This window comes from Hydra vulgaris, chromosome 13 (assembly GCF_038396675.1).
Source record: "Hydra vulgaris chromosome 13, alternate assembly HydraT2T_AEP".
Taxonomy (NCBI): Eukaryota; Metazoa; Cnidaria; class Hydrozoa; order Anthoathecata; family Hydridae; genus Hydra; species Hydra vulgaris.
This window is the reverse complement of record NC_088932.1, coordinates 52,070,795-52,086,814: the sequence shown is the minus strand read 5'-3', so window position 1 is coordinate 52,086,814 and position 16,020 is coordinate 52,070,795. Positions and strand designations below refer to the sequence as shown.

The 16,020-nt window shown below is 31.0% G+C and overlaps 1 protein-coding gene across 4 annotated transcripts in view; it reads left to right on the top strand.

Moving 5' to 3' along the window:
- The window catches only part of LOC105849595 (stimulated by retinoic acid gene 6 protein-like), a 159,634-nt gene that overhangs the window by 33,407 nt on the left and 110,207 nt on the right, over positions 1-16,020 (top strand). For all 4 annotated transcript variants that reach the window (XM_065816702.1, XM_065816705.1, XM_065816703.1 and 1 more), the window contains exon 8: positions 12,854-12,982. In XM_065816702.1, the coding sequence (XP_065672774.1) occupies positions 12,854-12,982 (129 nt within the window). The remainder of the gene's footprint in view (positions 1-12,853; positions 12,983-16,020) is intronic.

The window sequence follows — 16,020 nt, the reverse complement described above, 5'->3', positions numbered from 1 at the left end:
TAGTGTGATGACAGGGTGAGTCCGAAAAAGAAGTATGAGATGAAAGATTTATACTCACTCCTTCCTTATCGCTCCTTTTTCTCCCTTAGGTTGTTATGATCATTGCATGATCAGAACAACCTAAGGGAGAAAAAGGAGTGAACATAAGCTAGGGTCAGAGAAAAGACACAAATGAAGAAGTAAAGGTAAAAAAAAAAAAAAAAAGATAGGGTTGTCAAGAAAATGAGTCACAAAGTTAACTATCTGAGTAGAGATTGAGAAATGCAGAAGGCATAGTATTAAGTGCAAACAGGTCAGTGGTGTTAGAGCCTAGCCATTCAGTGGGATGAGCATTAAAGTCACCAATAACAACAATATTGGGTAAAAGGGGTATATTCTTAAAGAGAGAGGTGATAGAGTGAAGCAGTACTAAGTGAAAACACATAAAGAATAGTCAAAGTATTCAAACCTGATTTCATGTAAAAAATAGGTGAATTGATGCGTATGTATACCCCCAAGCCAAGCATGTGGCTATTGAAGTCTTTGCAAGTCAAAGGATAGTACCTATCAACACTGAGATCTTAAAAAGAAAAAACGGAATTTAAATTATTTTGCAAGAGGTAAGATTCAACTGATGGAAAGTTACTTGGCTGACCATGAATATTTGTAAAAGATATATTAAAAGAGTTAGGTTATGGGAATGGTTTTTTATATTTAATATTTTGGGTTACTTTTGACATGACTAAGTTTAATGAGAACTTGACTAATTCATATATAGTGCACGGCCTTCTTAGCAATGAGCTATACAGTTGTCTCAGTCCTGTTAATTAATCCTAAGTTGTGACATTGGGCTCCTTATGCCGCCTCGACAATGCGCATCAAAAGCATTAACAGGGACACCATCTATGCGCAACATGGTGCTGTTAATACCTTGATGTTTTGCAGCTGTGTATGGAACCAGTTTATCTGAGGGCTACAACAGAGTTCAGAAACCTTTTTACCACCTGGCCTTACAACTATTAAACTTATATAACTCTATAGAACAAAGAGAAACATGATAGAGTGAGGTGGTGCTAAACTTTATTCTGCAGAGTATATAGAGTTTTAGAGCTTTAACATCATTAGGAGATAACAGGGGGAGGCACAAACAAAAACCTATGAGTAGAGTCAATAAGATTCAGCATTTATTATTCTAGGCAGGAAACTATGTAACTGGTAGATCTGTATGTACACAATCTATTTCTAGGTAAAATAAAGGTACTAGTTCATCAGTATGTATGTATGTATGTATGTATGTATGTATGTATGTATGTATGTATGTATATATGTATGTATGTATGTATGTATGTATGTATGTATGTATGTATGTATGTATGTATGTATGTATGTATGGATGCATTTACAAGGCTCGAAATAAGCCCCCGACATTGGACGGCACTTGTCCAGTCAAAAGCAACATCTATCAGTCATTTTGTCTGACCCATATTTAATGTGCATTTATTTTCTAATCATTTTAATTGTTCCAAAAGTATTAAAAAATTCAGTATTGTTTATAAACTTTTTTTTTTGAACTTTTTTTTTTTTATACAAAAAAAATTAAAGTTGAACACACGGCTATGTTAATAAAATACATAATTTTTTATGAGTTATTTTATTTTTTAAAAGACGCCAAAGCATTACATATTTTTGAATTAAGTAGCCTGGTTTTTATCATTTATATTAAAATGTTGCAATTAGTTATTAATTTAAAATTAAAGTTTAGTATTTTTTTTATGTTTTGTTCAATGGTTTTTTATAAATTTCAAATATATATTTTAGCTTTTAAAACCCCTTTTAAGTTTATTTAAAAAAACTTTTAACGCTAAAAATTTTCACTATTAACAGTGTTTATAAAATTAATCCTCGATAAAGTTTGAAAAGATTTATAACAAAATACATATTTATATAAATGTAGCTACATATAATATTCTTTGATAATTTAAATAAAATGGGTTTGTTGTAAACATAATTAATTTGTTACTTTATATAATGAAGTAATAAGTAAACCTAATAATTTATGTGTTTAATATATTTACATAGTAATTTATGCATTTGATAATTTTGTATCTTTATTATACATTTTTATTATATATTTAATTTATGTATTTAATATATTTACCTAATAATTTATGTGTTTAATAATTTACAATGCATTTCGTATAGTATAGTTATTTTTAAAAAACGTAATATAAATATAATTTCCTTTTTAAATTTTAGTTTTTTGAGTTTAGATTTTTTCTTTTTCTTTAAGATTTTTTTTTTGTCAGATAATTTATCTTACAAATTGCATGGTCAAGTTGTAAAAATAAAAAATTTTATGCGTGGTCAGGAATGGCGTTTGATCGCACTTCTTTAATTTTTATTGGACATGTCCAGCAAACTGGAGTCTTTATTGTACAAAATGTCCAGTGCAAAACAGTTCATTATTTCTAGCAATGATGTATGTCTGTATGTATGTTTGTATGTACGTATATATGTTTGAATTTATGTATGTATGTATACAGCCCTTGGAATTAGAAAAGATATGATCAGCAAAAATTTGCTGACTTAAAACTGATTTAGGTTGGCAGACAACTTTAAAACAAGGATTGACAAATTGATGAATGCGGGGACATTAATCTCAAAATTGAAAGAAAAACAATTAACTTTTAAGCTATCATTAATGTTTCCTTAAAAGTTTAAAAATGGAACCTAGCATTTTACTATTTTATTAGTAATTTAAATTAGCATTTGCATGTTTTTTTAAAATTATTTTATTTAGATTCTTAAGATTTCTGTTTTTATTTTAATTGCTTTGCTTACTAACTAAAGATTACAAGAATTTATATTATTAGAAGGTTTTTAGAATTTAGATAAAAGTTTTGTTTTGTTGTTTTTATTATAATTATTTTATGAAGAATTTCAATGAAAAAATAGTTAATCAGTTGTTTTTTTGTAATATTTTATTTAGAAGACTTGAATACTGAATGACTTGGTGTCTATTGTCAGTGGCTCTAAACGCATTAAGGTCCAAACTTTTGCCTTTCTCAATCTTTAACACAAATAGTCAACTTTCCAACTTGCTTTCCAGACAATCCGAGTTATTTACCTTTTCTACTTGATTTGTTTACGATCCTAGATAGTTTTCAGTTTCTTTACATTCACACTTTAGTGCGTCTGATCAAGGTTTGATTTCTTTAAAACTATTCCCCCTATCAGTTTATTTAGAAATTAAATAAAATGATCATTTTGTCTTTTTTAATTTATTTGAAATAGCACTTATAATTAAGTTTTTAAATTCTGAGGTCTGGAAAAGAATTGTCCCCTTCAGACACTGTCAGGTTGGAAATTAGTTTGGCACTGCCGAATGCCAACCCTAGTTTTGAGGGCTGATATATGTATGTATATTTGAATGTATGTATGAATGCATGTATATATGTATGTATGTATGTATGTATGTATGTATGTATGTATGTATGTATGTATGTATGTATGTATGTATGTATGTATGTATGTATGTATGTATGTATGTATGTATGTATGTATGTATGTATGTATGTATGTATGTATGCATGTACGTATGAATGTATGTATGTATGTATGTATGTATGTATGTATGTATGTATGTATGTATGTATGTATGTATGTATGTATGTATGTATGTATGTATGTATGTATGTATGTATGTATGTATGTACGTATGTATCTATGTATGTATTTATGTGTTTGTATGTATGTAATGTATGTATGTATATACACATAGATACATACAGTTAGTGTCAAAAAGATTTAACCATTCATAATTATTATAGAAATTTATTATTAAATAAAAAATATGCACACTGGCAAAATGCTAAACAATCACATATTTGTGTAGGTAATTACATTTGTGGGTGATATCCTGAACAGTTTCAAGATTTCATTCAGATAATAATTAATCCATGAAAGTTCTGTAAAAGACCAAAAGTTATCACTCTAACAGTTGACCTTTTTTTTATGACATTTATGTTTTTTCTTTTAATTTCAATGTTTTATTATGATAAATGCGTACATTATACAGTACAAAATCAGTTATACAAACATTATCTTGTGATCTTAGTGTTGATGGTTTCCTTTAATTCGAAAAGACTCCAATGGTCACATGCTTGGTCTGGGCATTAACATTTGTAAGAATTAACCCATTTGCTGGGAAACTAGGTTTAAACCCAGAGAATATTCTTTTATGTGCTTTTGTTTAGCACTTCTTCACTCTATCACTTTTCTTTCTGTTCTATATTGCTCTATCTCTTTTATCTCAATACTGCACTCTTTTTACTGTTACTTCTGATCAAATTGACCCTTTCTCTTTACCCTTCAGCCAATATTGTTGTTGTTGGTGACTTTAATTGCTCAACACACTAAATGAATTGGTTCTAGTATCAGAAGCTCTCTATGTTAAGGTTAAAAACTTTTGCCTTTCTCAGTCTTTAACACAGAGTCAACTTTACAACTCGCTTTCCAGATAATTCAAATCATTTTTTTTTTTTTCAGATTATTCACTACAGCCACTACAGTCGAGGAGGCTACTCATTTTTTTTTTTTCTTCTAATTTTTTAGTTGTTATTTGTGGTGCAACCCTCTCTTAACTCTTTAACTCCGAAACACGAACCTTGCCGAGCAAGGCCGCTGCGCGGAGAAGCTAAGTTGAGCGTGGTACTTCCAGGGACGTGGTGGGAGTTGAACTCTGAACCTCTCACTTACAAAGCGAGCGCTCTTACCACTACACCACTACCGTATTAATTACATTTACCTTCTCTACTCAAATTATGTCTTGTTTCTAATTATAGTCAGTGACAACTTTCTTCACATTCACCCATAGGTGCTTTTGATTAAAGTTTGATCTCTCTTAAACTATCATCTCATTCTCATTCATCATCAAAATCCCCTCTTACAACTACCTTATAGTTGACTGGGACTCTTTCTGTGATTTTTTTCATGATGGTCCATGAGTAGAATTCTTTAGTCTTCCTGCTGACTAATGTGCTTCTTATGTAACTTCTTGGCTGGCATGGAAAAGTTTATTTTCTCTCAATGACTCCAAGTCAAGACTCCCCCTTCTCTATGGTATTACTCTCATTGTGCTGCTACAAATTTCCAATTGTAAGCATATCTTCCATATCTGTCAGCAAAACAATTTTCTAGAAAACAGATGTCTGTTTATTATTGCTAGAAACCATTGTAAAAAGGTTTTGTTTAATGCCTGGTATTCTCAGGTCACAAAATTTCATATTATTTGGACTCTTCTACAGCTTGTGGTCCAGACAACATACCTGTTTAGTTTGACAAAAGTTTTCTCCAGAGCTGTTGTCTATACTTTCAAAACTACTTAACAAGTGCTTATCAGAGTCTTATTTTTCAGCCTGCTGGAAAGCAGCATCTGTTATCCCTATTTTCAAAAACTCTGGAGAGCAATCTGACTTGTCTAACTACTATTAGTCTTACATCAACTTACATTAATGATTTTCCAGATAATCTCACATCTAAGGTGGCATTGTTCACTAATGGTACTAACATTTATTCTTGTCTTGATAAGAAACCAACACACTCTGATTGCTTGAAGGGGGCATTTGAGCTTAAAAAATATCTCACTTCTGCTACAGCTTGGAACTCTCAGTGGTGATCTTAAACTAAAATTAAACTAAATTTTTTTCAGCTTATCGTTGTTGCAACAAACTGGTGTTGTTCTTCCAATGATGCCCTTTTTCTTTTAGACAAGGTGTAAAAATGCATTTGTAAACATAATTGGACTTGATTTTGTAGCCTACCACATCACAGTCATTATCACATCTTCATAATGTTGCTTCTCTTTCTCTCTTCTATAAATACTATAATGGGTGCTGCTCTTAAGAGCAAGTATCTCTTGTGCCATCTATTAAAATTTGTTCTTGTGTCACTCCTCATTCAATTAAGTCTCTTTTTACTGTTTTTAAGTGCTCAAAAAATTCTTATTTTTCTAGTTTCTTTCCTCAAACATCAGTTCTTTGGAGTTTGCTCCCTTCTTGTTTTCCTGATTCGTATAATTTGCAATCTTGTAAGTTGATTTTTAATCATTTTCTTGCTTTATAAACTATATTTATCAACTGAAAAATAGGTAGAGCATGCAAGAAGTGCATGCAGGAACAGATACAGTAAATGAGAGATGGGTGAATGACGAGTCAAGCAAGACTGAGTTTTTATTAATGGAAACTACAATTAGATATAATAGCTGCACAATAGATTAAAAAATCATTGAGTAGAATGAGGTTTGACTTAAAACCAATGTGAAAGAATAAAAGCTTTTATTCCTGCCTGAATCCAGGAGATTATGAAGGAGGCACATTTTTGAGCTGAGAAGATAAAAACATCAGCCCAAGGACCGTCACAAAGAAAATCACGAAAAGAATCCCAATCAGCTTTAGGGTAGTAGTAAGTAGTACAATGATAGGGTGAGTCCAAAAAGGAAGTACAAGATGAAAGATTTAAAGATATCATTGCAACCTAAAGGAGAAAAAGAAGAAACTGAATACAAGCTAGAATCAGAGAACAGACATAAATCAAGGAGTGAAGGTAAAGGATTAGGGTTGTCAGGAAAACGAGACACAAAGTTAACTATCTGAGTAAAGATTGAGAAATGCAGAAGTTATAGTCTTTAGTGCCAGCAGGGTCAGTGGTGTTAGAGCCAAGGGATTCAGCGTGATGAGCATTAAAGTCACCAATAACAATAGTTTGGTAAATGGTTAAAGAGAGAGGGCATGGTCAATTTGATTAGAAATTGCATCTAGAAGAGTGCAGTCTTGGGAAGAAGGAGATTGATAAAGAACAAAGAGAAAGGTAGAGTTGAGTAAAGAGGTGCTAAAAGGAAGAACATGAAAGAATGGTCAAAGGATTCAAACCTGATTTCATGTAAAAAAATAGGTGAATTGATGTGTATACGCTTTAACCAAGCATGTGACTATTGGAGTCTTTGCGAGCCAAAGTATAGTACCCATTAACACTGAGATCAGAAGAAGTAATAGCAGGATTTAAATTAGTCTTACTAGGAGCAAGCAAGTCTGGTAATTTTCGAATGAAGGTAAGATTAAATTGATGGAAGCTTGCTTCCCACACCACAAATATTAGTAAAAGATATATTAAAAGAGTTAGGTGGTAGGGATGGTTATTTTATGAGTTAAAGGATAGAACCTATTAACACTGAGATCAGAAGAAGGAATAGCAGAATTTAAATTAGTCTTACTAGGAGCAAGCAAGTCTGGTGAATATTAAAAGAGGTAAGAATCAATTGATCGAAGGTTGATTCTCAGACCACAAATATCAGTAACAGATATATTAAAAGAGTTAGGTGGTGGGGATGGTACTTATGTTTTGTGTTACTTTTGTCACTATTTAAATTTAAAGAGAATTTGACTCATTCTTAGAAATGCATGGCCTCCTAAGCAATGAGCTATGCAGTTGTCCAAGTCCTTTTAATTAACCCTTCGTAACAAAGGGCTCCTTATGTGGCCTTGACAATGCGCACCAAAAGTATTAACAGGGACGCCATCCATGTGCAATATGGCACTGTTAATATTCTGATATTTTGCAGCTGTTGATGGAATCAGCTTGTCTAAGAGCTACCACAGAGTTTTGGAAACATTACTACTAGCTGGCCTCTGAACCGTTAAACTGAGTTTTAGAGCTGTACCCTCATAAAGAGATAACAGAAAGAGTTGCATAGCCAATATCAAGAAGGCACAAGTAAAAAACTCTGAGAAGAGTCAGGAAGATCCAGTATTCATTATCCTAGGCAGGAAGCAATGTAACACAGGTTTACATCTGTGCCAGAAAAGTTGATGAAGAAGGGGTTTGAGACTGGTCAGCAGATTTATTCTGCTTTCCTCTAAAGTCTTTGCCTAGGAGGCCTTCTACAAGACAGGAGCTGGATGCAGTTAACATCTGCCCAAGATGTATATTTTTATCAAGACACCATCTCTAGACTTTACTCATCCAAGAGACCTAAGGCAGGGAAATTTTAGCTAAATGCAGTTAACATCTGCCCAAGATGAGTATTTTTATCAATATACCATCTCTAGCCTTTACTCAATGAGTAGCCCCAAAACAGGGAAATTTTAGCTGGATACAGTCAGCATCTGGTCAAGATGAGTTTTTTTATCGAGATACTATCTCTAGCCTCTAACCAAAAGGCCTTAGGCCTTTTGGTTAGAGGCTAGAGGTTAGTTAGTACTGGTTTAAATAATACCATTAGCAGAGTGATCGTGATGATCCTGAACCTGACCTGACCTACTTAAAAGGAGCCACTTCCTGCAAACAGTACCTTAAAACATTGGGTATTATATTTTGGAAATGTATTAGGAAAAACATTACATCTAACAAAATACTAGAGATTAGGGTGAGCGTAGTTTTTATAGTTGGAGTGTCTAGTTAGTTAATGAGCTCACACTGCAACATACAAGTTTAAATATTTAAGCAGAACATTGAAACATTTAAACAGAATACATACATATATAAAGTAACTTATGAGTGAGTTAACATTGTGCCAAAGGTTCAGACAGAACACAAACAAACATAAAAAAACAGACAGACAGAATGCAAACATACAGGTAGCAACTTACAGGTGAGTCAACATTGTGCCAGAGGTTCAGACAGAACACATACATAGAGATAGAAACTTATGGGTGAGTCAATACTGTGCCAGAGGTTTAGACAGAACACAAACATACATATAAAGTAGATTACAGGTGAGCTAAAACAGTAACTAAGGCACCTCCAACTATATAAAAGACACACACACTAAAAATAAATAAATATATATACATATATACATTTTTTTTATAATTCACCTCCCCAAGGCTGAGAAGGCTACTACAGATGAGGAGTCTACTTGTCTCTCAACTCTAAAACTCCGAAACACGAACCTTGACAAACAAGACCGCTGCACAGAGAAACAAGTTGAGCGCGGTACTACCAGGGACATGGTATATATGCACATGTATATATATGTGTTTGTGTATGTATATATATGTATATATATATATATATATATATATATATATAGTAATATATACACACACACACACATATATATATGTGTGTGTATATATTACTATAGGGTAGCATGTTTCTTATTTTTAAAGATTCGATTTTTGCATGGGCCACCCTGCTATTTGGTTCATTTTCATAAAAAAGTAATACCTTTTTTTTTTTTTTAGAATGATTTTTAGGGGTTGCTACCGACCCTACAGCATTGCGCAAATGTACCCTAAAAATGCTTTTTTTGCGTGTGATGTTATGCAACAAAAGTGGTTGGTGCTTAATGTACAAACCTCTTTTAACTAGTAATTTTTTTACTTTTAGTGTGCAGAATTGTGTCTATAATGCTTAATTGTTCCTTTTGCAGGTTAAACTAGTGTAACTACTGTACAATGATGGCTTCATCAACCAGTGCAACGATAGCTACCAGAAAGAAAACAAAGATATGTCTTATTGGACAGATGTCCTCTTCTTTAGATAGTGTTATGCTTCCATCAAAAAGAGAAGTGTTGGCCCTTTTCTTCCATTACAAGCAGATTGCCAAGCAAAGCATTAGGGAAGCATTACATTCCACAGCAAATGATGTTTTTGAAGTTTGGTGAAAGGCCCGAATACCAGTGCAATTAAAGAAGCACGTTGTTCCTAAAATCAAAAACATTTACAAGGAATGGAAAAAGTTGAAAAAAATAAAGAGAATAAAGCTAAGCGTTCAGATTATTTACAACAAAAGGAAGACCAATGGAATGAAGGGTTAGAAGAACTATTCGATATTGCCCATGCCACCGCATTGGAAATGATCACCATTTAGGAGGATAAGGACTTCCTATTATGCCAAAAAGAGAAAATTTGAAGAGGCAAAATGGGTCCAGTTGATAAGAAATTGGCAAAGCAAAAAGAAGTATCAAGAGAAAGACAAAAAGAAATGAACTGAAAAAGGGACTGAGAGGAGATGGGAAGAAAATCTCGAGAAGAAACAGTTGTTCTTTATTCATCATCTGAAGGTGAAGATAACCCTTAAAAAGATAGTATAACTCAAGAAGATGCCTTACCTGCTAACCAAGATTACCCTGAGCCATCAACACCGGCTCCAAAGCATCCTAGATGTGGCAGGAAAAATATACTGAATGAGATGTTGGCTAAATTGAGTAATTGTGGGGCGGCACTTGTGTTAACACTGGCATTACAACTTCTTGGTCATGATCCAACAGAATACAATATTAGTCCAGCTTCCATTCGAAGGGAACAAATAAAACACCGCAAGAAGATAGCAGAAGGTTTAAGGAAGGAATTCAAACCATAAGTTCCTTTATGTATTCATTGGGATGGAAAATTACTTGCTGACATCACTGGTAAAGAAACTGTTGACCGATATCCAATTCTAGTATCTGGAGTAGAAGTGCAGCAGCCTCTTAGTGTCCCAAAAATACCATCAGGAACAGGTGAAAATGTGGCATCTGCAGTGCATGACGTGACAGTGGCATGGGGAATTAACGAACAAGTAAAGTGCTTATGCTTTGATACTACTGCAGCCAATACTGGGCCAAGAAATGGGGCTTGCATTCTTCTAGAGCAGAAGTTTGGGAAAGATATGTTGTGGTATGTCGTCACCACACTCTGGAAGTTATTTTGGAAGCAGTAGTTTTGCTGTGTCTTGGCCCTTCAAGTGGACCTGATATACCACTCTTTAAAAGATTTCAGAAAAGTTGGGTCTGATTTGATTCTACAAAGTACCACACAGCACAGTCTGATAAGAACATTTCAAATGCTCTTACTGATATCACTGGTGAAAGAATCGTCTTTTGCAAAGATCAACTACAAATCTTTTAACCTCGTGAGGACTACCGAGAACTTTTGGAGTTGTCTATTGTTTTTTTAGGAGGAGTACCTTTGAGGGGCATTTCATTTAGAGCTCCTGCTGGTCTACACCGTGCTTGCTGGATGGTGAAAGCTATTTATGCATTGAAGATTCGGATGTTTAGAGACCAATTCAGGTTGACAAAAAGAGAGGGGAAGGGAATAAGGGATATTTGCCTTTTCACGGTTTGACTGTACATTGCAGCCTGGTACAGATCTCCTGAAGCAACCTCAGCTCCTAGACTTGATCTGCAGCTCTTGAAAGACTTAGATGCCTGCAAGAACCAGCATCCTGAGATCTCGAAAATTGCTCTGAAAAAGTTACAAGGGCATCTCTGGTACCTATCAGAGGAACTTGTTGCTTTAGCTTTTTTAGATGATGAGGTTTGCCCTGAGACAAAGCTCAAGATGGTCCAAGCATTGAACAATGTTTCAGATCAGATACCTATGAAATGGGCTACTGTGGACTGCTCAGTTATCCAAGAAAAGAAACTGGAGGACTTTGTCACGTTTAATACACAAAGATTTTTCAGCATCACAGGACTTCCATCACACTTTCTTCAAAACAGTGTGAGTGAATGGGAACATGATGATGAGTTCAAGACTGTAAAGTCCACTGTTCGAAGCATGAAGGTTGTCAACGACATTGCAGAACGAATATAATAGACTACATACAAAAAACGAAGAGCAAAAGCAGTTCCTGTTGTTGGTAGTTCAATGCAATGACAAAAAATGAATGTTTTTAATGCATGTAATAAGTAAATAAATGTGTACCAAGTAAATGAGTCATTATCACCAGTCTCCATCAGATTTATGATTTTTTCCTATGTTAATGACTAAGAGTGCATAGTAAAATATGCCTTAAATTTCAATGACTGGTAGCGCCCAGTAAAAATGTTTTTTTCCCCTTGAAATTTTTACACATTTACTTTCTCACCAAAATGAACCATTTCTGTGGGTGGCCCACTGAAAAACAAAAAAAAAATTTTTAACCCCAAATAAGAAACACCCTACTATAGGGATGACCAATTTTTAGCCTTTGCATAGAAAGTAAAGCCCGCAAGGCAGCGAGACATGGAGCAGGTTGCGCTGGGTTACATGTTACCAGTAGCAGGGCAATCATGAAGACCATACACCTGACCTGACACATATATAAAATAGCATAATAGAACAAGTCATTGTACCACAATATAAAAAAACTTTTAATAGCACATTTGTACATGTAGTATTTTAATTTACAATTAATATTTATTATTAATATTTACAATATTACTATATTAATAATATTATAAATTTACTTATGCTGGGCATTGCTATCAGTTATTTGTATTCTACCTAAGACATTTTGAAATTTGTTTTCAAAATCACTTGAAGCTTTTACTCTCAGTTTTTATACAACTGCTCCCTGTGGACTTACAGGGCCTGTACCCTATAATGTTTTGACAACAAATGAATTTCTTATTTCTATTTTTTTTATATAGACTAATTACTTTTTGGTTCTTTCAACAATTTTATGTTGTACCTCTCATTAATATTAATATCTATAAATATCCTGTAGATATGGCAGTTAAAATCTTTTTTTAAATGTTATTAAAACAGTACAGTATTATCACCTCATGGCCCAGTTATCCTCACTAGTGGCCCATATATCATCAATTTAATATACCTCACTAAAGTATTAACTTTTTTTCTGTTTATATTATTGCTATGCATCCATGTTTTTTTCAATTAAATAAACATACTTTATTGTTATACTAACTTTTTTGTGATTTCTTTAATAAAAAATGTTTTTGATTGTTTGTGATTTCTTTAATAAAAATTGTTTTGTGATTTCTTTAATACAACAATTTTTATGAAATTATAAATTTTCTTACCCTAATCATCCCCATTTTCCCATGTAGAAATGAATTAATTTTTTTCACAAACTCGTTTAAAATAAAGTTAATTTTCTTTTAAGGGATTCAAAGCACTGGCCTTTTTTTCGGATTTGCCAAAACATATTTGTCTTTTGCTGTTAATAATAAAGTTTACAAGGACAGTTATAATTAAAATCAAATACAGATTGAAGCAAAGCAAAAATGGTCAGGTAAAATCTTTTCTTTTTTTGATTGATATATATTTATATATATATATGTATATATATATATATATATATATATATATATATATATATATATATATATATATATATATATATATATATATATGCATAATGTTTAGCTATCAGTTGACAAGTAGGAGTAAAAAAATTAGGTAACAAAAGAAAAGTTTCAAAGTATGATAAGTATATGATTAAAAGCAAAGTTTACAAATATTCAATTTTTTATAAACAAAGAAGATATTTCATATAAAATTTTTAGCTGTGTATAAAATTTACAATTGTATAAAAAATTTTAATGTTGAACTTTCTATAAAAGTTTAAAAAGGAAGTAATTAAGGTTTATATAGTAACAAACTATTAACAAAAAAGTATGGTAGAACTTTAAACTTTAAAATAATTTCAGTAAGATAAATTTGATCAGCATGTTTACAAATACCATAAAAACAACGCTTTTACATTTCCAATGTTAAAACTTTCTAATGAGAATTTACTTCCTATATACAAAGCTCACCGCATCAACAAGAACGTGACATGATGAATATATAAATAGAGAATTTATTATTATATTTATTATTATTTTTAATTTTTTAAAATTAAAATTTACTACTTTTCCATTCTCTGCTGTGAAACACACACTATATATGACATTTAAAATCTTCTAATCATTAACCAAAATTAATCATAATCTCTCTCTCTCTCTCTCTCTCTCTATATATATCTATATATATATATATATATATATATATATATATATAGAGAGAGAGAGAGAGAGAGAGAGAGAGAGAGAGAGAGAGAGAGAGAGAGAGAGAGAGAGAGAGGGAAGAGTTGCTTTAATTTTAACACTTAAGGAATTAATATTATTTTACATTTATTATTTATTTTATACAAACTGACAACCCTACTATACTTTTAATTATAATTTGACTTAATTAATTGCACTTTTATTGGAAATAAATTTGATTTTGTAAAGACACCATTTTGTTCCAATTAAGGCAACTAGTTCCCTAAGTTGGAACACTTCAGTTCTTCAATCAAAACAGGTTGTTTTTTTTTAAAAAAAAACCCAAGTAAAATCAGCAAAAATTGATTTAAAATGATTTCTATCTTTACAGTGAAAATTTAAACAGTTTATTCAATACTTATAGTAAGATTAATATTAGCCTGGCAAAATAGAAATTCTATCAACAAAAAAATGTAGAAAAGCTTTCAACTATTAAAAATCATTAAATAAGATATTATCTTAAAGGTTTATGGTTGTTACTCAGTATTTTTTAATTGCGCCTGAACTACTTCTACAACTTTTTGATTTTATTACTGATTAAGTAAGGAGAACTTTATAGTTCCAATTAAGGAAACATTGGACTATTTTGTATTGTCACTGCAAAATCATGCTTGCAGCAATTTATAAGATAAATTTATATTGTTATTTGCATTTTAAATCCTATCACATTAAACACAAAAAACCGTATAATCTATAGCAGTATAGTTTACCTAGCGCAATCAATATAGTATGAACACAAAATTAGATATATAATATATATATAATAGATATATAATATATATATATATATATATATATATATATAATATATATATATATATATATATATATATTATATATATATATATATATATATATATATATGTATTATATATATATGTATATATATATATATATATATATATATATATATATATTTATGTATGCATGTATGTATGCATGTATGTATATATATATATATATATGTATATATATATATATATATATATATATATATATATATATATATATATATATATGTACATGTATTTATGTATGTATATATATATGTAAATATATATACATATATATCTAGTAATGTTAATTATAGTTATTTTAATGATTATAAGATTTTTGGTTATTTTAAATGTTATATATAGTGTGTGTTTCACAGCAAAGAATAGAAAAATAGTCAATTTTAAATTTCTTTTTTGTCAACTTTTAATAAAGGAGTATTGATATACTCTTTATATTTATGTTAGTTTTAGTTATTTCAATGATTATGAAATTAATGGTTATTTTAAATGTCTTTTGATTTAAAATAAACTCTTACTCTGTGTGTAATTACATAATCTGAATTATTTAACTTTGGAAGTCTTCAAATTATTGTTATTGATATATTTTACTTTTTTTTAATAACACAACTTTAATAAAATAACAGTAAAAAGATTTTTGCAATTTTCATGTAATCTAAGTTATAGTTGACATAAAATTTTTTTTTCATAAGTTTTGTTGGAAATGAAATTTTTTTAATAATATATGTGCAACATATATTATAAATTATATAAAAATAAAACAAAGATGCTTAAAATTCAAGCACACTTTAATTTTGAATTAGTGCAACGAAATTACATAACAAATAGTGTAGCGAAAATACATAACAATTAGTGTAATAAAATTACATAACAATTAGTAACGAAAGTTTAGGCTGTGCTTAAACTTACATTACATAATTGTAGTTAACCAAAAAATTCTTGCACTTCTTTTAAAGTTTATCTTTTTATTTACAAAAGATGCAGACTTGCATTTGTCATCTTAAAGTACCTGCCATCATTTTCACAATTTTACTTAGTGTCACTTTTTTTGTTAATCCATAAGTTAATCCATAAATCTTTAAAATTTTCAACACTGCGTGCATGTTTGCCTCTTATCTTCAGTATTCCTTTCACCGTTGCACAGTAAAGTTCAATTACTCACTACTCAGGATAGTTTAATGGATTGGCAACCTTTTGGAACAACTTTTTTTATAGCACTCTATTACTTTTATGGAAAAGTGGATGTGTAATCTGGCCAAAATAAGGTTGGTTGTTTGTGTTTTTTAATTAGAAGAAGTTGTTTTTCCAAGCATTTAGTAATATATAGATCTGATGTTCTAGATTAATTTGTTATGAAAAGAGAGATTTTAAAATTTGAACTGCAATTAGCCTGCCATACAAGAAACTTAAGAGCGAATTTTTCATTTCTGCACTTAAATTTGTCAGAC